The following is a 24755-nucleotide window of genomic DNA, read 5'->3' as shown; positions in this document are numbered from 1 at the left end:
ACCTGCTGTAACCCTGACTTGTTCACCGGACGTGCTACCTGTCCCAGACCTGCTGTTTTCAACTCTCTAGAGACAGCAGGAGCGGTAGAGATACTCTCAAATATCGGCTATGAAAAAGCCAACTGACACTTACTCTTGTGTTACTGACTTGTTGCACCCTCGACAACTACTATGATTATTATTATTTGACCATGCTGGGCATTTATGAACATTTGAACATCTTGGCTATGTGCTGTTATAATCTCCACCCGGCACAGCCAGAAGAGGACTGGCCACCCCTCATAGCCTGGTTCCTCTCTAGGTTTCTTCCTAGGTTTTGGCCTTTCTAGGGAGTTTTTCCTAGCCACCGTGCTTCTACACCTGCATTGCTTGCTGTTTGGGGTTTTAGGCTGGGTTTCTGTACAGCACTTTGAGATATCAGCTGATGTAAGAAGGGCTATATAAATACATTTGATTTGATTTGATTTGAACAGGGAGTACAGGAGGGGACTGAGCACGCACCCCTGAGAGTCCCCAGTGTTGAGTGATCCGTGTGGCAGATGTGTTGTTGCCTATCCTTACCACCTGGGGTCAGCCCATCAGGAAGTCCAGGATCCAGTTGCAGAGGGAGGTGTTTAGTCCCAGTGTCCTTAGCTTAGTGATGAGCTTTGAGGGCAGTATGGTGTTGAACGCTGAGCTGTAGTCAATGAGCAGCATTCTCACATAGGTGTTCCTTTTGTCAAGGTGGGAAAGGGCAGTGTGGAGTGCGATTGAGATTGCATCATCTGTGGATCTGTTGGGGTGGTTTGCGATTTGGAGTGGGTATAGGGTTTTTGGCATGATGGTGTTGATGTGACCCATGACCAGCCTTTCAAAGCACTTCATGGCTACCGACGTGAGTGCTATGGGCCGGTAATCATTTAGGCAGGTTACCTTCGCTTTCTTGGGCACAGGGACTATGGGTGGTCTATTTGAAACATGTATGTATTACAGACTCGGACTGGGATCGGTTAAAAATGTCAGTGAAGACATTTGCCGGTTGGATTACCAGGACGTGGACCGTCTGGCCCCGCGGCTTTGGGAATGTTGACCTGTTAAAAGGTCTTGCTCACATCGGCTACAGAGAGCGTGATCACACAGTCGTCTGGAACAGCTGGTGCTCTCATGCATGCTTCAGTGTTGCTTGCCACGAAGCGAGCGTAAAAGGCATTTAGCTCATCTGGTAGGCTTGCATCACTGGGCAGCTCACGGCTGGGTTTCCCTTTGTAGTCCGTTACAGTTTAAGCCCTGCCACATCCAATGAGCGTCAGCGCCAGTGCAGTAGCATTCAATCTTAGACCTGTATAGACGCTTTGCCTTTTTGATGGTTCGTCTGAGGGCATAGTGGGATTTCTTATAAGCATCCGGATTAGTGTCCCACTCCTTGAAAGCAGCAGCTCTACCCTTTAGCTCGGATGTTTCCTGTAATCCATGGCTTCTGGTTGGGATAAATACGTACGGCCACTGTAGGGACGACGTCGTCGATGCTCTTATTGATGAAGCCAGTGACTGAGGTTGTATACTCCTCAATGACATTGGATGAATCCGGGAACATATTCCAGTCTGCTAGCAAAACAGTCCTGTAGCATAGCATCCGCGTCATATTCCCTATTGACCGAGTCACTGGCACTTCTTGCTTTAGTTTTTGCTTGTAGGCAGGAATCAGGAGGATAGAGTTATTGTCAGATTTGCCAAATGGAGGGCGAGGGAGAGCATTGTATGCGTCTGTGTGTGTGGAGTAAAGGTGGTCTAGAGTTTTTTTTTCCTCTGGTTGCACATGTGACATGCTGGTAGAAATGAGGTACAACGTATTTAAGTTTGCCTGTATTAAAGTCCCCGGCCACTAGGAGCGTCGCTTCTGGGTGACCATTTTTTGTTTGCTTATGGCCTTATACAGCTTGTTGTGTGCAGTCTTAGTGCCAGCATCGGTTTGTGGTGGTAAATAGACTGTTACGAGTAATATAGATGAGAACTCTCTTGGTAGATAGTGTGGTCTACAGCTTATCATGAGGTATTCTACCTCAGGCGAGCAATACCTCGAGACTTCTTTAAAATAATATTATTCTCCTTACACGGTGTTAGCATGTTGCAGTAGCAATGCTTCCACCGGTGGAATTAGGGTGAACAAATCTGAAAAGCCCAAATGCGGGATAAGGGAACGATTTTGCAGGACATTCAAGGAAGAGTGGCTAGAATACATTTTTGGGAGGCAGGTAAATGGATCATGTTCTCTAGTGGGTGTGGGACGCTACTGTCCCACTCGGCCAACATCCAGTGAAATTGCAGAGGGCCAAATTCAAAAACAGAAATACTCATTATAAAAATTCATAAAACATACAAGTGTTATACATCGGTTAAAAGTTTAACTTCTTGTTAATCCAACCACGGTGTCAGATTTCAAAAAGGCTTTATGACGAAAGCATACCATGCGATTATCTGAGAACAGCAATTTGGAAGTACAATTTGAGTCCTAAATCAATGGATACTGTAATGGCATTCAATAGAAAACTACAAACATAAAATAATCCCACTTCCTGGATGGATTTTTCTCAGGTTTTCGCCTGCCTGCCATATCAGTTCTGTTATACTCACAGACATTATTTTAACAGTTTTGGAAACTTTAGAGTGTTTTCCATCCAAATCTACCAATTATATGCATATCCTAGTTTCTGGGCCTGAGTAGCAGGCAGTTTACTTTGGGCATGCTTTTCATTCGTAGGTGAAAATAGTGCCCCCTACCCTAGTGAGGTTAATATTAGATATTGCACACCAGCAGTTATTGACAAATACACACCGCCGCCCTTCGTCTTACCAGACGTAGCTGCTCTGTCCTGCCGAAACACAGAAGCCAGCCAACTCTATATTATCTGTCGTCGTTCAGCCAAGTCTCGGTGAAACATAAGATATTACAGTTTTTAATGTCCCGTTGGTAGGATAGTCTTAATCGTAGATCATCCAGTTTGTTTTCCGATGATTGCACGTTGGCCAACAATACAGAGGGTAGTGGTGATTTACCTACTCGTCTGCGAATTCTTAAAGGCACCCCGCCCTCCTCCCCCTTTTTCTGTCTTTTCTTCACGCTGATGACTAGGATTTGGGCCTTGTCTCGACAAAGCAGTATATCCTGCGCGTCGGACTATTTAAATAAAACATCTTTGTCCAGTTTGAGGTGAGTAATCGCTGTTCTGATGTCCAGAAACTCTTTTCGGTCATAAGAGACATTATGTACAAAATGAGTTACAAACAATGCGAAAATAAACTAAATAGCACATTTGGTTAGGAGCCCGTAAAACGGCAGCCCTCCCCTCCAGCACCATTATATGTTGTCCCTGGTCTCAATGGGTTCTCCTAAATAAATAAAAATGAAACAAAATACTAATTGTTGCTGATATTCCAATCAATACATGTGACTTTTACAGTGACCCACAGGAATACACAGAGTAGATTTATGGTCATTCTGTCCTGCTGTCTGTTATCAATCTTCCATGGGACATTCAGTGAAATAGGATAGTTAGAGGCTTGACAAATAGCTTAGACCTGTGGGGTTGTATTGTGATGGTCAATATTCTCAATCCTGACAGAGACATCAGGCTGGCCCCAGTCTATAACTATAAGTGCACAGGACATTGTTAAATGACTCACCATGCTCCAATTTGGCAAGGGAATTGAAGAGAAATAACCAAGAGAGTTGTTATGGTGGTGGTCGAATGCAACCAGGAAACAATATAATACTTTTCAGACTAAATTAATTGATAGTGACCCACTCGTTTGTTAATAAAGAGTTTGCATTCTCAAACCAAACAACCCCACCTATTTCAAAACAGATAACACTCCTTGAACTTACTTGGAAAAAAATGACCAATTCCATCTGTATTTGATATCCACCAAAACAAAAAAGGATGTACAAGACATTCTCTTATGCTGTGAAGGATTACAAAATATGTCTTGGACATGTTATACAATTGACATAAATTGTATGATTGATTGACATGTCAACCATTGTGAATACTTTTCACAAGACAATTCTTATTAATCTCTAGATTACGAAAAAACTTCTAGTGACCATCACATCGGAAATCTTTGATTCGTTATAGAACATGACAGGATGGGCCATTTGTGGAAACCATGAAAAGAAATAGTAATCATTTTAAGCATTTAAGCAATTAAAAAAAAAATGTACATGAAGAGATTTCAGGTTCCTAATAAAATACCGAATGAGGCCCCTTGAGCATAGTGCTTATTCATTGGAACAAAACATCTGCTTTCATTAACAAATGTGATGTTTGCAATAGGCAGATACTTCCATTATCAACCATGACTTGCCAATGCATGGTTTGCCAATGGATTCGGAGCTCATTATCCCACATTTGTTTTGTTGTGTGTAATTTTGTATTTAAACTGGCTCCACAGAACCCAACCTTTTACATATCCACTCCTGTAAGTGCATGCCTATGGTTGATCAACTACAGAGGATTTTATAAGAGACTTTTATTTTATTCAGAAAATTACTTTGCATTACCTGATTGCTATAATCAATTAATTGGATATAAAACCGGTTCTAACAGTGCTTAGACTGGAGTATCGACTGCTCTCTCTGTTGGCTCTTAGCAGGGGTTGTCTTTGATTTGAAATGGTTAAATCTTGTTGGTTACATTCCACCTACCAATAAAAGCAACAATCATTTAAAAAAAAAAACTCACTGCTGATGGTTTCTTAGCAGTCGTCCTTTTCATTCTTTCACGATCATGTCATTCTAACTGCGGAGAAAAGGGGAAAAAGAGCAGTAGCTGAGAGAGCACTGTTTTAAGTTCTAGGAAATTCTAAGACAGCATTATAACAGCAGTGTCAAGTTACCTTGCTCTTACAACCTCAAGTTAACAGTATCTGCAATGCATACGAATTTTTACACTCCATGTACAAAAAGTATATTTTTTACATGAAGTTACAGTTTATTACGTTTAATTAAATCACTTCATATATGAAGAGTGTTGTGCCTTACATCCATTCCCAGTCATTAGACATTTTTGTGCAGCACCTCTATTTGTTTGAGCACAAACCTTTTTGTTTCAAACAAAATCTGACAAACAATCCTTGCTGTTGTGAAAAATTATTATTGCCATGGCACTGTCGAGTGTCATTACACACACAATGAACCTCATGCAGAAAACAAGTTAATTAAGGGCATATGTTCTGTTGAATTGCACACAGTAACAGGAGAGCAAGTCGGTTGTAGAGCAAAACATCTAGAGCCTCTTTCACTGAATCTGGTGTTCGGTAATCAAAAAGGTTTGCTAGTGTCCCGTCTTAAGGCATGGTCATCACTTAACATTGGTGATTTTGTTTTGTTTTTCCAGTTGACAGTACACCCCACCTCAGAAATTGTGCCAACCAAAAAATACAGCAGTCTGGGCCAACTGATCACCCTCTCTGCAATGAGGTATGAATTTAAATTACCACCGATATTATTTATTTCTGTGAAATACATCTCCTCTCATGACAGGATCATTTTGTGTCTATTTGGCAGAGTCTAAACTGGGGCTATCATTTGCATACTAATCTGGGCAAGCCTCTACTCTCTGCTCATTTAAAAGGTGATCATCTGCCTTGATGCTGGCTTTAGTTGTAGTAATAACAGGGCCTGATCACTGTCGCCTCCAGGACTGTATTTACATAGAGTTATTGCATTTATAGGACCCTATTTCTATTTTACTGGCACCCTAGTGCCATAAAAGTCGTCATACAGGCATGACGGGACATTGAAGTCCCCAGGCACACTTCAATAATACTTCAGTCAATATTGAGATAATGATTAACCTATTGTGATTGTCTGTGGCATGATATTATCCCTTGATACTGCCTTCCATTGAAACACGCAATACAACCAGCATTTTAACCAGGGCCGGCTCTAGCATTTTGGGTCCCCTAAGTGAGATTTGATTAGCCCCAAATCGAATCCTCTGTTAATGCTCATGACCAGACAGAAAGAATTCACACCCCTTGATTTTTTTCCACATTTTGTGTGACTGACATAATTAAAAGTTGCTTTAAATTGCAATTTGTCACTACCGTACACACAATACCCATAATGTCAAAGTGGAATTATGCTTTTCTAAAATTTTACAAATTAATAACAAATTAAAAGCTAAGTATTCAACCCCTTTGTTATGGCAAGCCTAAATAAGTTCAGAAGTAAAAATGTGCTTAAAGTCACATAAGTTGCATGGACTCTGTGTGCAAGAAGTGTTTAACATGGTTTTTGAATGACTACCTCATCTCTGTACCCCACACATACATCTGTAAGGTCCCTCAGTCAAGCGCTGAATTTCATACACAAAGACCAGGGATGTTTTCCAATTCCTCGCAAAGAAGGGCACTTTTGGTGGACGGGAGAAAAAAAGAATAAAAAACACATTGAATTTCCCTTTGTACATGGTTACGTTATTAATTACACTTTGGATGGTGTATCAATACACCCAGTCACTACAAATATACAGGCGTCTTTCCTAACTCAGCTGCCGGAGAGGAGGGAAACTGGTCAGGGATTTCACCATGAGGCCAATGGTGACTTTAAAACAGTCACAGAGTTTAATGGCTGTGATAGGATAACATTATAGTTACTCCATAGTACTAAACTCATTGACAGAGTGAAAAGGAAGCTTGTACAGAATAAAAATCTTCCAAAACATGCACCCTGTTTGCAACAAGGCACTAAAGTAATACTGCAAACAATGTGGGAAAGCAATTAACTTTTGTCCTGAATAGAAAGTGTTCTGTTTGGGGCAAATCCAATCAACACATTACTGAGTAGCACTCTAGGCCGTCATTGTAAATACTAATTTGTTCTTAACTGACTTGCCTGGTTAAATAAATAAACATATGTTCAAACATAGTGGTGGCTGCATCATGTTATGGGTATGCTTATAATCGTTAAGGACTGGGGAGTTTTTCAGGATAAAAAAATAAACAGAATGGAGCTAAGCACAGGCAAAATCCTAGATGAAAACCTGGTTTAGTCTGCTTTCCACCAGACACTGGGAGATGAATTCACCTTTCAACAGGACAATAACTTAAAACACATGGCCAAATCTACACTGGAGTTGCTTACCAAGAAGACAGTTAATGTTCCTGAGTTACAGTTTTGCCTTAAATCTGCTTGAAAATCTATGGCAAGTTCTGAAAATGGATGTCTAGCAATGATCAACAACCAATTTGACAGAGCTTGAATAATTTTGAAAATAATAATGGACAAATGTTGCACAATCCAGGTGTGGAAAGCTCTTAGACTTACCCAGAAAGACTGACAGCTGTAATCGCTGCCAACGGTGCTTCTACAAAGTTTTGACTCAGGGGTGTGAATACTTATGTAAATTAGATATTTCTGCATTTAATTTTCAATAAACTTGCTACAATTTCTAAAAACACGTTATAACTTTGTCATTATGGGGTAATGTGTGTAGATGGGTGAGAGAAAATATTTTTTATCAATTTTGAATTCAGGCTGTAACACTACAAAATGTGGAATAAATCAAGGTGTACGAATACTTTCTGAAGGCACCGTATCTCTGGACAAGATATCTCTGGGCTTTACCTGAGGCTAGTCTGGGCAGCCTGCTCTGAGTATCACATACACTGGCACAGGTCACAAGGGGCTCAGACAGGGATTGGATGGGCTGAAGGAAGGCCACAGTGGGATAAGGCACTGATTGGACAAGGGTCACAGTGGTGTCGGATAACGAGGAGTTGACAAGCTCTGGTTGGCTGCAGGGATGGTCCTTTGACCCGGCAGGCACTCTCCACCTGGGTAATGGGGAGGGCGACACCTCTGCACTAGAGGAACTGGGCACACTGGGTGGGCTGAGGGAGTGACCCCGGGCCGATGGGGACTTGGGAAGGAAGTGGAGGAAGGAGGAGGAATCAAGGAGGGTGAACGTTCCAATGCCGCTGTCCAATGTTTGCATCTTGCAGCCAGAGCCTGAGACACAAGGAGAACACATGATGGGGCTTGGGGATGCAGGCAATGACAGGAGTTACACACAACAAAAGGAAAGAGATAACGGAATGACACATTTTTATATAATTGGTTGAAGAGGAATCAACAAAGGACAAGCACATGCCTACTGTAGTGCATCAAATAAAAATGAGATATAATAATATTGCAACAATTATTTATGCCCTATGAATAATCTAAACTACCTCATGACCAGTTTAATAATCTGGGAATGAATGTGTTTCTAATAACATTGGGAATATGTCTCAACAACATGAACTGCAATCTCAAAGTGCAACACTATCCACAACATTATCCATTCAATTTCATGCAGTTTTTTTTCTCCAATCTGATTTGATTGTATGTTTCCTCCTTGCCCCTGTCCTACCTCACTTACATTATGTTGTGCATGAGGGAGTCTTAACCAGTTGTGACTGGCTGCTGACACCCAGGCAGCCTTGTAGAATTTCAGTGCATTCATGCAGCAGATGGTCTGGTTATTTCATTCTACCACACTTGACAAATGTCCTTTAAGAACCAAATGGATGGCAGTTCAGTACAATTACATGTAACTGTGACGCTGGTTTATGATTCCTCGCTAATTAGCACATGATGCCATTGTTTCCACCAGAGAAAATTGGCTTCACCCAAAGAAGAGTCGGATGGAATAAGATTAGGGAAAATCAAGCACTTTAACCATTGATTTAGTGTCAGTGTCAAATGAGGTGAATATATGCTATTGTACTTGTTGGTGGCAAACCTATTGCTAATGAATTACAGTTCAAGCAGTATTGAATACGTATACATTTCAAATGTAATACAATTAACTGTGCACATCATATAGTATGCTGGGCTACATAATAGTTCAAGTACAGTAATTACTTATTTTTCATTCTCATACTTCTCGCTTTGATACAATGAAAAAAACAGCAAAGTTTCAGATCTGTTGTGAACTTTTGAAAGAATTGGAAATAAAAAAAAATAAAGGTTTTATTCCTGCTGTCATGAAACCGAAAACCTGATCAAGCCGCCGATGCTTTTTTCTGAAATGTTTGAACTATCCCTCCAATGAACTGGCACAGACAAACACAGCTCAGAACAAGATATCCTGAATTCAAACATCAAAGTCATTGTCAAGCTGACATGATTTTTGACATAATATCCAGTAGATTTCTTTGTCATGTCCTTGTCTGATCTCCTTTCAATTGGCCTGATGGAATGAAAAGACTGAATGATGACTAACAAGCTAACATCTAAAAAGTTAATGGGCTACAAACAGCCGATGATGCACAAATGGAACAGTATGAAAATTGAAATTCATAAAAGGACGACTATAGTCCCCAACTGTTGTTAATATTCATGAGAATGAGCCTAGTATTATACATGCCATTATGTTTACAGTTCATCCATATTCAAGCATTCAAGATAATGTTTGAAGTTCAATGCACAGCAGCAGAGTTCAAGGTACTAGTCTAACATAGTCACATGTTCATACTAAAGCCTGTCATGCCATTTCAGTCAACTATACCCCAATAAGCCAAAATGGATGAATCAACATAGTTTCTTCATTATTTCAACTGACTTATCAACTTTGCGTCAATGTGGCTAGGTGGTTGAATTTGCAAAAAGTCAACCTAGTCAATACAGTTTTTGTCACATTCTAAAGCATATTTTAAAGGCCCAACAGTTAATGAAACTCTTTAAAAGTGTGATAAAATGTGATCTGTGTTATTTCCTGATAGTTTCTGGTTGAAAATACAATCTACACAGGACCTTCTAATCAGCATGTTTGCATGGGTGGGAGTTTTGGCTTTCCAAGGTGAAATCACCATGCGGTAAATTGGTTAATTGACCAATAAGAAAGAGTTCCAAACCTCTCTGCCAATAACAGCTAGTTTCCAGTTTTTCCTTCCTCACTCAGACCACTCCCAGACAGTCCTAACAACATTCTTGCTTGAGAAATAGTTTTTTGCTAAAAATCTATTTCTGCCCATTTTAATGGAAAGCCATTAGGTTTGTTACCCTGAAATGACTTGATGTTGATTAAAAAAAATGGCTGTCATCGGCCTTTAAGCACACAGTACCATAGGGTTTCAAGGTTTGGTATGGGTTGATAGGGGTAGGGGTTCTTAGCCTAAAAAGTTAGAAAATCACTTCAGTATACACCAAAGATCTTTATGAGTCTATTAATTAATTCCAAGGAGACCAAAATGCATTTGTTACATGCAAACTTTACAGATTTCTTGGCAGACCGATTTTACAAGTAAATTAATTCAAAAAGCCAATATTTAAAAACACATCAGCATATTCTCCTGAAATGGCACAAAGAGAATTGCTAAAATATACTGAGTGACATTTAGACCTCCACTCACTCGGAAGTTGAGTCTAGTTGCCTTTAAATTGGATACTTATATTACTTCTTAGACTCGTGCAGAGTTGAAACATTTCATTTTAGCATGCTTGGCAGGGGCTTTGATACTATCTAAATCATCCTTAATTAGAGAGACAGAGCGAAAGAGCACTGTGCTTCAGTATTTCTCTGTGAAGTTAAATGCACAGAAGGAAATCAATAAATCTGAGTGAGGGGGTGTCACGTACAGTCAAAACACAGTGTTTGCCCGCAACCTTGCTCTTTCAACTGTGGTTCCATCTCTTTCACTCTGGTTCACAGGTTTAACTGACATGACAGAAAAGAGGTCAGAGAGCTAGGAAGGAAATCTGCCAGTATTAGCAATGCTTCAGTAATTTGATGGCTGAAAAATGTAAATGGTTTCAGGACCAGGTTTGAAGAATACTGTATTGGTGTTTAAACAGAGGGTAAAATTGGCCTTGCCTGATGGAAAGAGTGCACTTCTGTAGATCTAATAGGATTGGATAGGTGCAAGTTAGGCTTATGACCATGAAACACCTATCCAATTCTTAAATCTACATAAAGTTCCTATGGGTAGGAGCAAAAGGTTGCTTCTCGACAGGTCCAATCTACCAAGTTCAATACAAATAGTTTTCTTAAATCCCTTACCGATCACGTGATCTTGACTGGGGCTCTTTAATGCAGCTCCATTGTCATTATCAGTCCTGAGGTTCATCCTCTGTGTTTTTGTCTGTTTATGGGAGCAAGAAGAGAGAATAATTATACCTGTATGGAACAGAGGACTAAATTGGGCTCTGTGAATTGTAAAGAAATAGATGAGGCGGCAGGTAGCCTACTGGTTAGAGCATTGGGCCAATAACGGAAAGGTTGCTAGATCAAATCCCTGAGCTGACAAGGTAAAACGTAATTCTGCCCCTGAATAAGGCAATTAACCCACTGTTCATAGGCCGTCATTGTAAATAAGAATTTGTTCATATCTGGCTTGCCTAGTTAAATAAAAATAAAAAAATAAAATGAGTTTTCTATACTTGTGATTACATCTTTTATATTTAATTTGTGGTTTGCAATCTACCATCATGGTTTGAATCTATGATTATAAAGTGGTATGAATGTATTCCTTACAAACGCAGACAGAGTCCCTGATTGGCTGACTCAAATTTCCTCTTTCATTGACTCTTCTATGTTAAGACATGTTTTGAATTCTTTGTAAAGCACAATCTCACAGAAATTGTCATTGTTGACTTATTTTCACCCCTCGGTAATCTAATTGAACAACGGCGGTCAGACTTTTTGTTAAGTTTGGTGGGAAAAACAAATTTAATAAACTAATTCAATTGATATTTAAGTTGTCTAGATTATCTATTTGTGCAACAGGCTAACAATATTTATCTGAATCACATCAGGACAATGATGGACTGTCATTGAAAATGCTTCTAAGCAATGTTCATTCTAATGATCACTCCATTATCAAGACTGCCTGTGAATGTTTGTAGATACTGTATCTAAATAGTCCATAGATTTTCCTCAGTATCTACATTAAGTATCTCCAGTATCTCCTGCATGTTTGTGTGCATGTATGTGTGGAAGCATGTTACATGCGTGAACGTGTGTTAGAGTGATTCACACAACCTGTGAAACCCATTAAAGTTTTGTTCTGTTTCATGGGTGTGTCTTTATTTATAAATCTTTGTTACAAATTTCTCTCTCTCTCTCCGATTCCTCTCCTGTCTCATAGTTTTTTAATCTCTCACCCTAATTCCATATACATCTGATCTGCCACATATCTTCCTGGGTCCTTTATATTCTTCTCATATTTTCCTTTCCTTCGGTCACCCACTGCTTTTTTCTTGAATTCATCTCACATTTCTATTTTTCCATTAGATGGGACCTTGCGAGGTCAGTTTTGATAAAACAGTATTTATTTCGCTTCACTTCCTTTCTGTATAGATTGTGGTATTATACAGAAATACTACCGTTCAGAACTGGTGTTTTCTAGTGTTAGGGAAGAGATTGCAAGTCTTTCAGAGGATCTAGGCTACTGACAGGTTGAAATTAACTAGCACAGTTAAATGTTAATATAATTCCCTTATCTTACTTAAGGTCAATGCAAAGTGGTGTTGGCACAAATTGTCACACAGAAATACAGTTTTCTATAACTGGCCATGCAGAGACATGCATATTCAATAACAATCCTTAGACATTTAATTGACACGTCGTATTCAGGAAAGTAATTGGACATAGAATTTGTATGGGAAAATGCCTATAAAATGTATTGAGCAGTTCTCAATTGTAATTCCAGTTACAATTTAATCCCTGCGCTGACTAAAATCTTAATGAAATTGTCCCTAAAGCGACAACACAGTCCTTCTCTGCATTCCGGGTAAAATGGAATGTACCTTTGTGTCCCCACAGATGTCAGTTTGTCCTTGCATGTTGCTGTTAACTGAGGCACCCTGGGAGGCCATCGAGAGGCAGAGGAGAAATGCATCTTGGGAGTCTCTTTTCCCCACCGAGCTGAAAGAAAACAGGTTCACTCGACCACTATAATCAACGTATCTTTCATATTTACTCAACATGCCCAGGGTGTTCCAGATAATAAAGTATACTGTGTAGCCGCTGCCTACCTCTTGAATTCTCACTGTGCTAAGTGTCTGAAATGTGTCAGAACTGGTCTCAGGACTTAGAAGAATTATAAATGTTTCTAACAGCGCTCAATAAAAAATGGCTTAAGATATCTGGGGCAATAAATCACCTCAAGGAAAGATATGAAGAGATCTGTTTGATAGTTCAGTCAAGTGGGGATTGTTAGGTGTACATGAAGTATGACTTAAAATGGAGAACTCAGTATCTTTAATTCTTCAGACTAAGATGTTGGGGTAGTCCAAAAGTTTTAGAACACCTACTCATTCCAGGGTTTTGCTTTATTTTTACTATTTTATACATTCTAGAATAATAGTGAAGACATCCAAACTATGAAATAACACATATGGAATCATGTAGTAACCAGAAAAGGGTAAAACAAATCAAAATATGTTTTATATTTGAGATTCTTCAAACAGACACCATTTGCCTTGACAGCTTTGCACACTCTTGGCATTCTGTCAACCAGCTTCATGAAGTGGTCACCTGGAAGGCATTTCAATGAACAGGTATGCCTTCTTAAAAGTTAATTTGTGGAATTTCTTTCCTTCTTAATGTGTTTGAGCCAATCAGTTGTGTTGTGACAAGGTAGGGGTGGTATACAGAAGATAGCCCTATTTGGTAAAAGACCAAGTCCAACACCTAAAATAAGTAAAGAGAAATGACAGTCCATCATTACTTTAAGACATGTAGGTCAGTCAGCACGGGACATTTCAAGAACTTTGATAGTTTCTTCAAGTGCAGTTGCAAAAACCATCAAGCGCTATGATGAAACTGGCCCTCATGAGGACAGCCACAGGAATTGAAAACCCAGAGTTACCCCTGCTGCAGAGGATAAGTTCATTAGAGTTACCAGCCTCAGAAATTGCAGCCCAAATAAATGCTTCACGAAGTTCAACAGACACATCAGCATCAATTGTTCAGAGAAGACTGTGAATCAGGCCTCCATGGTCGAATTGCTGCAAAGAAACCACTACTAAAGGACACCAATAAGAAGAAGAGACTTGCTTGGGCCAAGAAAATGGACATTAGACCAGTGGAAATGTGTCTTTTGGTCTGGTGTCCAAATTGGAGATTTTTGGTTCCAACCTTCGTGTCTTTGTGAGATGCGGTGTGAGTGAACGGATGATCTCCGCATGTGTATTTCCCAACGTAAAGCATGGAGGAGGATGTGTTATGGTGTGGGGGTGCTTTGCTGGTGACACTGCCTTGAATTCTAAATATATCCCAGACACACTTAACCAGCATGGCTACCCCAGCATTCAGCAGCAATGTGCCATCCCATCAGGTTTGGTCTTAGTGGGACTATCATTTATTTTCAACAGGACAATGACCCAACACACCTTCAGGCTGTGTAAGGGCTATTTTATCAAGATGGAGAGTGATGGAGTGATGCATCAGATGACCTGGCCTCCACAATCCCCCGACCTCAACCATATTGAGATGGATTGGGATGAGTCGGGCTGCAGAGTGAAGGCAAAGCAGCCACTAAGGGCTCAGCATATGTGACAACTCTTTCAAGACTGTTGGAAAAGCATTCAAGGTAAAGCTGGTTGAGAGAATGCCAAGAGTGTGCAAAGCAGTCAAATAGGGCTCTCTTCTGTATACCCCCCTCCCCCCCACCTTGTAACAACACAACTCATTGGCTCAAATGCATTAAAAAAGGAAAGAAATTCCCCAAATTAACTTTTAAGAAGGCACACCTGTTAATTGAAATGCATTCCTGGTAACCACCTCATGAATCTGGTTGAGAGAATGCCATGCGTGTACAAAACTGTCAAGGCAAAGAGTGTCTATTTAAAGAATTTCAAATATAAAATATATTTTGATTTGTTTAAAACCTTTTTGGATACTATATGATTCCATATGTGTATTTCATAGTTTTGATGTTGTAACGGCCGTCGTTCAAATGAGACCAAGGTGCAGCGGAGGATGTGTTCATCATGAAAGGATTTAATGATCAAATGAACACTATACAAAAGAAACCAAAAAAACGACTAGCAACAGTTCTGTCAGGAACACACTAAACAGAAAACAATCACCCACAAACCCCAAAGGAAAAACAGGCTGCCTATGTATGACTCCCAATCAGCAACAACGAACTACAGCTGTTCCTGATTGAGAGCCACACACGGCCAAACAAAGAAACAAACCAACATAGAAAAATAAACATAGAACGCCCACCCATGTAACACCCTGGCCTAACCAAAATAGAGAACTAAAAACCCCTCGCTATGGCCAGGGCGGTACAGTACCCCCCCCAAAGGTGCGGACTCCGGCCGCAAAACCTGACACTAAAGGGGAGGATCCGGGTGGGCCTTCCTACAGCGGCGGCTCTGGTACGGGCCGTGGACCCCGCTCCACCCTCGGCTTAGCCCACTTAGGTGGCGCCCCTGGCTGCGCCGGAGGACTGGCGGGCGACCCTGGCTGCGCCCGGCTGGCGAGCGACCCTGGCGGCACCCGGCTGGCGGGCGACCCTGGCGGCGACCCTGGCAGCGCCCGGCTGGCGGGCGACTCTGGCGGCTCTGGACAGGCGGGCAACTCTGGCGGCTCCGGACAGGCAGGCGACTCTGGCGGTTCCGGACAGGCGGGCGACTCTGGCGGCTCCGGACTGGCGTGCGGCTCTGGCGGCTCCGGACTGGCGTGCGGCTCTGGCGGCTCCGGACTGGCAGGCGGCTCTGGCGGCTCCGGACTGGCGGGCGGCTCTGGCGCAGGATTCACCAGGCTGGGGAGACATGCAGGAGGCCTGGCTCTGGGCGCAGGCACAGGACTCACCAGGCTGGGGAGACCCACAGGAGGCCTGGTCCGAGGAGGAAGCACAGGGTGTACCAGGATGGGGAGACCCACTGGAGGCCTGGTCCTGGGAGGAGGCACAGGATAAACCGGGCTGTGGGGGAGCACTGGAGTTCTGGTACATAGGCTTGCCACCCATACTCCAGGCTGAATGCCCACTTTTGCCCGGCACGGGCGGAGCGCAGGCATAGGCCGAACTGAGCCCTCCCGGCGCCCCGGAGACACAGTGCGCAGCGCCGGTGCAGGATAGCCTGGACTGAGACAGCGCACCGGAGACCAGATGCGCTGAGCTGGAACACGCCGACCTGCCTCGATGCCCACGCTCGCATGGCACTTGCGGGGGGCTGGCATGTAGCGCACCGGGCTCTCCACGCGTACTGGGGACACCATGTGCTTTATCGCATAACACGGTGCCTGACCAGTACTACGCTGCCTTCCGTAAGCACGGGGAGTTGGCTCAGGTCTCCAACCTGACTCTGCCACACTCCCCGTGTGCCCCCCCCAATTTTTTGGGGGGCTGCCTCTCGTGCCTGTTGCGCTCCCTTGCCTCATACCAGCGCCTCTCAGCTATCGCTGCTTCGATCTCCCACTGCGGGCGGCGATACTCCCCAGCCTAAGCCCAGGGTCCTTTACCGTCCAGTAATTCCTCCCACTTCCAGGAATCCTGAACGCTCTTCTCCTGGTGCTGCTCCTTCCTCCGCTGCTTGGTCCTTTTCTGGTGGGTGATTCTGTAATGGCCGTCGTTCAAATGAGACCAAGGTGCAGCGGAGGATGTGTTCATCATGAAAGAATTTAATGATCGAATGAACACTATACAAAAGAAACCAAAAAAACGACTAGCAACAGTTCTGTCAGGAACACACTAAACAGAAAATAATCACCCACAAACCCCAAAGGAAAATCAGGCTGCCTATGTATGACTCCCAATCAGCAACAACGAACTACAGCTGTTCCTGATTGAGAGCCACACACGGCCAAACAAAGAAACAAACTAACATAGACAAATAAACATAGAATGCCCACCCATGTAACACCCTGGCCTAACCAAAATAGAGAACTAAAAACCCCTCTCTATGGCCAGGGCGTTACAGATGTCTTCTCTATTATTCTACAATGTAGAAAATAGACAAAAATAGACAAAAATCCTTGAATGAGTAGGTGTTCTAAAACCTTTTACCGGTAGTGTACAGTCGTGGCCAAAAGTTTTGAGAATGACACAAATATTAATTTTCACAGTCTGCTGCCTCAGTTTGTATGATGGCAATTTGCATATACTCCAGAATGTTAAGAAGAGTGATCAGATGAATTGCAATTAATTGCAAAGTCCCTCTTTGCCAAGCAAATGAACTGAATCCCCCAAAAACATTTCCACTGCATTTCAGCCCTGCCACAAAAGGACCAGCTGACATCATGTCAGTGATTCTCTCATTAACACAGGTGTAAGTGTTGACGAGGACAAGGCTGGAGATCACTCTGTCATGCTGATTGAGTTCGAATAACAGACTGTAAGCTTCAAAAGGAGGGTGCTGCTTGGAATCATTGTTCTTCCTCTGCCAACCATGGTTACCTGCAAGGAAACATGTGCCGTCATCATTGCTTTGCACAAAAAGGGCTTCACATGCAAGGATATTGCTGCCAGTAAGATTGCACCTAAATCAACCATTTATCGGATCATCAAGAACTTCAAGGAGAGCGGTTCAATTGTTGTGAATAAGGCTTCAGGGCACCCAAGAAAGTCCAGCAAGCACCAGGACCGTCTCCTAAAGTTGATTCAGCTGTGGGTACGGGGCACCACCAGTACAGAGCTTTCTCAGGAATGGCAGCAGGCAGGTGTGAGTGCATCTGCATGCACAGTGAGGCGAAGACTTTTGGAGGATGGCCTGGTGTCAAGAAGGGCAGCAAAGAAGCCACTTCTCTCGGGAGTGGGCTCACTCACAATTTTGCCTAATAACACAGCCATGAATAAAGAATGGTACCAACACATGCTCCCAGAGCAACTTCTCCCAACCATCCAGGAACAGTTTGGTGACAAACAATGCCTTTTCCAGCATGATGGAGCACCTTGCCATAAGGCAAAAGTGATAACTAAGTGGCTCATGGAAAAAATCCAATGTTTTGGGTCCATGGCCTGGAAACTCCCCAGACCTTAATCATTTGAGAACTTGTGGTTAACCCTCAAGAGGCGGGTGGACAAACAGAAACCCACAAATTCTGACAAACTCCAAACATTGACTATGCAAGAATGGGCTGCCATCAGTCAGGATGTGGCCCAGAAGTTAATTTACAGCATGCCAAGGCAGACTGCAGAGGTCTTGAAAAAGAAGAGTCAACACTGCAAATATTGACTCTTTGCATCAACTTCATGTAATTGTCAATAAAAGCCTTTGACACTCATGAAATGCTTGTAATTATACTTCAGTATTCCATAGCAACATCTGACAAAATTATCTAAAGACACTGAAGCAGCAAACTTTATGGAAATGAATATTTGTGTCATTCTCAAAACTTTTGGCTACGCCAGTATACAGTTGAATCGGAAGTTACATACACTTTAAACAGCTTGGAAAATTCCAGAAAAGGATGTCATAGCTTTAGAAGCTTCTGATAGCCTAATTGACATCATTTGAGTCAATTGAAGGTCTACCTATGGATATATTTCAAGGTCTACCTTCAAACTCAGTACATCTTCGCTCATAGGAAAAATCATAGGAAAATCAAACGAAATCAGCCAAGACCTCAGAAAGAAAATTGTAGACCTCCACAAGTTTGGTTCATCCTTGGGAGCAATTTCCAAATGCCTGAAGGTACCACATTCATCTGTACAAACAATAGTACACAAGTATAAACACCATGGGACCACGCAGCCGTCATACCGCTCAGGAAGGAGAAGCGTTCAGTCTCCTTGAGATGAACGTACTTTGGTGCGAAAAGTGCAAATCAATCCCACAACAACAGCAAAGGACCTTGTGTAGATGCTGGAGGAAAAAGGTACAAAATGATCTAGATCCACAGTAAAACGAGTCCTGTAACGACATAACCTGAAAGGCCACTGAGCAAGGAAGAAGCCACTGCTCCAAAACTACCATAAAAAAGCCAGACTTCGGTTTGCAACTGCACATGGGGACAAAGATCATACTTTTTGGAGAAATGTCCTCTGGTCTGATGAAACAAAAATTGAACTGTTTGGCCATAATGACCATTGTTATGTTTGGAGGAAAAAGGGGGAGGCTTGCAAGCCGAAGAACACCATCCCAACCGTGAAGCACGGGGGCGGCAGCATCATGTTGTGGGGGTGCTTTGCTGCAGGAGGGACTGGTGCACTTCACAAAATAGATGGCATCATGAGGCAGGAAAATTATGTGGATACATTGAAGCAACATCTCAAGACATCAGTCAGGAAGTTAAAGCTTGGTTGCAAATGGGTCTTCCAAATGGACAATGACCCAAAGTATACCTCCAATGTTGTGGCAAAATGGCTTAAGGACAACAAAGTTAAGGTATTGGAGTGGCCATCACAAAGCCTTCACTTCGATCCTATTGAAAGTTTGTGGGCAGAACTGGAAAAGCGTGTGTAAGCACGCACAACCTGACTCATTTACACCAGGTCTGTCAGGAGGAATGGGCCAAAATTCACCCAACTTATTCTGGGAAGGTTGTGGAAGGCTGCCGGAAACATTTGACCCAAGTACTATTTGAGTGTATGTAAACTTCTGACCCGCTGGGAATGAATCTGATGAAATAAATAAAAGCTGAAATAAATAATTCTCTCTACTATTATTTTGACATTTCACATTCTTAAAATAAAGTGGTGATCCTAACTGACCTAAGACAGTAAAGTTTTACTAGGATTAAATATCAGGAATTGTGAAAAACTGAGTTTAAATGTATTTGGCTAAGGTGTATGTAAACTTCTGACTTCAACTGTGTATATATATATATATATATATATACACACATATTGAACCTCTTTTTGGTCAGGCACAGACTATTGTACCTTCATACTTTCATTTTTTTTTTCTTAACCGGTACCGGTTACCTCCAAACGTGTCCTGTGTCACTTGTGGGGGTCGTAGAGAAAAACAAAAGTAATTTCCCCTTTCCACAGTGGAGTCCCATTAGTTTGTAGCTCAAACGATCCGGACGCTACCAAATAGAATTGGTACATCGACCGTACCGACTTTAGACGAGTCTACTGACACTTGTGGGGGCCGTAGAGCAAAACTGAGTTTGTAGGCCAAACCGTTCGGACGCAACAGACATTTAAGGTGAGAAGACACATTTTTGGAATGTCTCATGGGCTGAATAACACAGCTCTAGCTCTGCTACCTTAGACCGCAGATGAGGAATTGCGATACTAGTGGTTTTGATGGATTGAGGCGCATCCAATGCAAAACAAACAGATCTCTCGTTTAAACTGACGGATTTTGATGGGGATTTTAATGTAATGCAACTTAGATTGATGCACAGGTGCGTCAATCGACTCTAGGGGGTTTAAGCAGAGAATCTGATGTTGGATTTCATTGATTTTAATCATTACTGCATCTCTGGTTACGAATATCAAAATCAACTTTAAGTGAAAAGTGACAGTATATTTCGGCCTTTGTGGTAAATATGACCAACGCATTTCAATAAAGCAAAGCATTATTTTGTAATTAATGAAATGTTACATTGTCTTGGTGCCTCTCAAAAACATTATTTTCCCAGCAGTAAAACAGTCAACATGACTTCTCAGCTACCTAACCTAAACAATATAAAAGCCTTACCTGTCCATTCGATGACCTTCACTTTTCCTCCTCTCCTTTTTGTCGGACTTTGCCTGCTTCCCACCCAAGAGAGATCCAAGCTTTGGCTCCTTCTTCTGCTCCTTTTCCTTTTGAGTATCTACGTTTTTGCCACTCGGAGCAGGGAGCTTGTTCTTGCGGAATCCGAACCAGTTTGCCAGGGATGACATGGATTTCTGCTTAGTTTCAGTTGTCTTCTCCTGCTCCTGAGATTTCTGCAAATTCTCCTTGATTCCCATCATGACCTTCTCCTCGATGGTGGACTGCCTCTCTGGTTCCCCATGGATGGGTTCACAGAAGGTGCTAGAGAGCTGTTTCTCAGTCTGGAGATGTGATGTTGAGTTTAACCTCTTGTGTTTCAGATCAAATCGATCACTGGAAACCCCCAGATGTGGAGGTAGTGGCAAGCCTTCCTCAATCATGAAATTGTTAACGTGGGATCTGTTCATGGGACAATGGTAGCTGTTAGAGCAACTCATACTACCCCAAAATACATCACCAAGAGAGTTCAAAGAGCTTCCTGAGTTAGTTTTGATGTGAGTACGGACTTTTCCTGACCTGCTGACGTTTGGTCTGTCCATGTAACGTGCTCCGAAGCTTTGACTGCGAGCCTTTGCTCCGTTCATGCCCATAACTGGGTGGATAGGAGGCCGGGTAGAGACTGAGACTGAGCGCTTGAATAGCCAGCCCTCTTCATCAAATCCCCAGTCCAAAGTTACACCATTCTCTGCTGCTGTAGGTGGGAGTGCAGGCTCCTCTAGTGAGCTACAACGGGTCTTGAGATTTCTCCTAGCCTTGGCTACAGCTGCATTGACACAGTGCATCATTGGACGTGTGTAGGTGTCCTGGTAGAAGTTTTCAAAAGTCTGCACTCCCTTTGTAGCAGTGTTAACTGTGGAGTTGTTGCCCGGCTTTGAGGTTGACTCATTGGTTTTGGAGCCAACAAGAATGGATGACTTCACTACCCTGGTCACAGAATGTTGAGAGTTACTAACTATGTCATGGCAGAGAAGAGATGCTGAGGCCTGAGGTAAGAGCTCTGTACTTTGTGGCTCACCATTGCTTTGCTGGGACACAGGTAAACAGCCCTGGTTTGGCACCACAAAGGGGACACTATTTTCCTGATGGGAGGCTTGTGCCACAGTCCAGCTCATTGAGGATAGGGAATAGGCTGTTTCCGTAGATTCTTGAATAGGGGTAGAAGTTGGTAAGGGATGGTGAACTTTGGTAGGGACCCGTTTCGGTGACCTTTTCATCTCAGAGCCCATTTTGGGATCCATATGACGAGTGTCTTGCATTTTGATGGGGGCTTGAGCTTGCTTTTGTAAAATAGATGAATGATGACTTGACTGAGATTTGGTGCTACTGGTGGTTGCCTTCACGGTGCAAGAGGTTTGGGGCTGAACCACAGGCTTATGCGCCTGAGGTAATGAGTCATAACCCGGTTGTATCAGTAGGGAGGTGGTCTGACCTGGTGGGGGTGGAGGAGAAAGGGACTTGATATCATTGCGAGGGGGATCGGAGTGCTGGTCTTGCTGTCTCTGTTTGAGTGGAAAGCAGGCTGAATTGTTGGAGTTGGGGGCTTTTGCTGCACAGTCATTCCTTGATGGGAGTTTGGAGACTGGTTGGGATACTTTAGATGGACTCTTGGGGTAATCATTCAGCCCAGGTGGCTTAAATACCTTGACCAGTTTCTGAGGTGAAGAAGAAGGGGAGCTCTGTACTGTATTCTCAAGTGGCCCTGAAGTTCTTGCACCAGTAGCATTCTTACCTTTCTCAAACATTTGTACTGATGCCTTTGCTGGACCAGGTGCCTTGCTGAGGTAAGTCTTTGTGCCAGGGCCACTGGACCCAGGAGTGTTCAAGTGGTTCTTGGACCTTTGATTGACCTTTATCAGCTTCTGATGTAGAGGCTGGTGCAGCGTGGCCTGGTCTGGGCCTCCGTCCGCACTCTTGCTTCGGAGGAAAAAGGCCTTCTTTGCTGAGTTGCAGGCCTTAGGCTTTGCTTTCCTCTGTCGGGACTCCAAAATGGTGTAGTCCTTGATATCAATTTCACCCTGGCTGTTCGGCTCTCTGTAATGCTTCGTATCCATGGAAGCACTGCGCTGTCTGACCTCACTAACCCAACTCAGAGCTCTGGATGCTGAATGATGAATGGGTAGTCTCACTTCCCTAGCTCCTGTCTCTAGTTGTTTGTCTGTAACTTTTTCTTGTGGCTGTTTAACACTCTCTGGCCTCAAATTGCAATTGTCCATAACATTCCAGTTTGTAAAGGCAGACTGCTTGTCTTTTTCTATCCAGTTTGTATTCTCAAGTCCACTCACAGTTGTAGGGGTCGCCGTTGGGCTAAGTCCAGGCTTCAGTGTCGGACCCTTGAGCAAGAAGACGTCTTTGATAGGTGAGAGGGAGTTGCTGGTACTTCTTACGAGTCTTACAGGCTCCTCTTGGGAGTTGTAGTCCGTAAAGCTCTTTTCCCCTTGTGCCATTCCCAATTCAGACGCAGGCTGTCCTTCCAGATGGTGAGTGTCTTTGATGGGTGGGCAGCAGGACTCCCTGACTGGGGATTGAGGCGATTCATCATCTGCATCGTCCGAGTCAGAGATTAAGGTACTGACTCCTGCTCCTGGCTTGAAAGGCTTTCCCTTTGCCAATGCGGGCAGTACCCCTATGGGCCCACACTTGACCCCTAGAGAGTATATGCCCTCGTTGGAGGTCATGCAGTTCTTGAAATGTGACGTGGAGGCAAGTGAAGATGGCTCCTGGGGAGCTGGGCTGCGCATTTGGAGCCTCCTTAGGCCCTTCAGAATGTGGCCCTCTTTCCAGCTTAGGTCCGGCTGCTCTGCTGAGACAGAGCAATAAGTTGCACTCATCCTCTTCTCTCGATTTATTGCAGACTGTTACAAAAGAGAAAGAAAATTTAGTTATCAACAAGAAAAAAATAAGACATTGGAATTCATTGATGAATGTTGAGGAACCTTCCTGCATAGTAACTTATTACAAGTTTACTTCACTGTACGCAACAGCAATTTGTTTAAGATCAGACTGGGAGACTCACCTGCTTGGTGGAGCCGCGTCCTTCTGCCCAAGTATGTGAGCCACTGGAGTACTCACTACAGGCACTGGATAAGGAGGCCTCACTGCCACTGCAGCTACTGCGTGGACAGGTCAGACTCAGCAGGCTGGGCCACCTCCCTGCAGGAACACCTGCCTTCCCATTCCGTTGGACCTCCTGAAAAATAAGGAGTGCGTTCAGAAATTCAATTCAATCTTTACTGCCCCTGGAGAGTAGATAGTGATCCAGGCACCTACTGCTCAGTACGATAAAAAGTAACAATTAATGTGCAGCAGAAGAGGCCATAGTACTATCAACAGTTGAAGTCGGAAGTTTACACACACTTACGTTGGAGTCATTAAAACTCGTTTTTCAAGCACTCCACAAATTTGTTGTTAACAAACTATAGTTTTGGCAAGTCGGTTAGGAAATCTACTTTGTGCATGACAAAAGTCATTTTTCCAAAAATTGTTTAAAAACAGATGATTTAACTTATAATTCACTGTATCACAATTCCAGTGGGTCAGAAGTTTACATTTAGTAAGTTGAATGTGCTTTTAAACAGCTTGGAAAATTCCAGAAAATTATGTCATGCTTTAGAAGCTTCTGATAGGCTAATTGACATCATTTGAGTCAATTGCAGGTGTACCTGTGGAGGTATTTCAAGGCCTACCTTCAAACTCAGTGCCTCTTTGCTTGACATCATAGGAAAATCAAAAGAAATCAGCAAAGACCTCAAAAAAATGTGTATCCCTCCACAAGTCTGGTTCATCATTGGGAGCAATTTCCAAATACCTGAAGGTACCACGTTCATCTGTACAAACAATAGTACGCAACTATAAACACCATGGGACCACGCAGCCATCATACCGCTCAGGAAGGAGACACATTCTGTCTCCTAGAGATAAATGTACTTTGATGCGAAAAGTGCAAATCATTCCCAGAACAACAGCAAAGGACCTTGTGAAGATGCTGGAGGAGACATGAACTAAAGTATCTATATCCACAGTGAAACGAGTCCTATATCGACATAACCTGAAAGGCCGCTGAGCAAGGAAGAAGTCACTGCTCCAAAACCTCCATAAAAAAGCCAGACTTCGGTTTGCAACTGCA

General features: G+C 42.8%; 1 protein-coding gene across 1 annotated transcript in view; it reads right to left on the bottom strand.

Annotated features, from left to right (window-relative positions):
* LOC106581696 (nck-associated protein 5) overlaps positions 1-24755 on the bottom strand; it is a 151281-nt gene that overhangs the window by 16284 nt on the left and 110242 nt on the right. Inside the window, exons 8-13 of the mRNA XM_014163934.2 lie at positions 23646-23819; positions 20573-23484; positions 12773-12890; positions 11025-11106; positions 7607-7990; positions 4719-4775 (exon numbers count right to left, since the gene is read on the bottom strand). Of these exons, the coding sequence (XP_014019409.1) occupies positions 4762-4775; positions 7607-7990; positions 11025-11106; positions 12773-12890; positions 20573-23484; positions 23646-23819 (3684 nt within the window). The 3' untranslated portion in view covers positions 4719-4761. The remainder of the gene's footprint in view (positions 1-4718; positions 4776-7606; positions 7991-11024; positions 11107-12772; positions 12891-20572; positions 23485-23645; positions 23820-24755) is intronic.

Source organism: Salmo salar, chromosome ssa21, assembly GCF_905237065.1.
Source record: "Salmo salar chromosome ssa21, Ssal_v3.1, whole genome shotgun sequence".
Taxonomy (NCBI): domain Eukaryota; kingdom Metazoa; phylum Chordata; class Actinopteri; order Salmoniformes; family Salmonidae; genus Salmo; species Salmo salar.
This window is presented reverse-complemented; position numbering and strand designations above follow the sequence as displayed.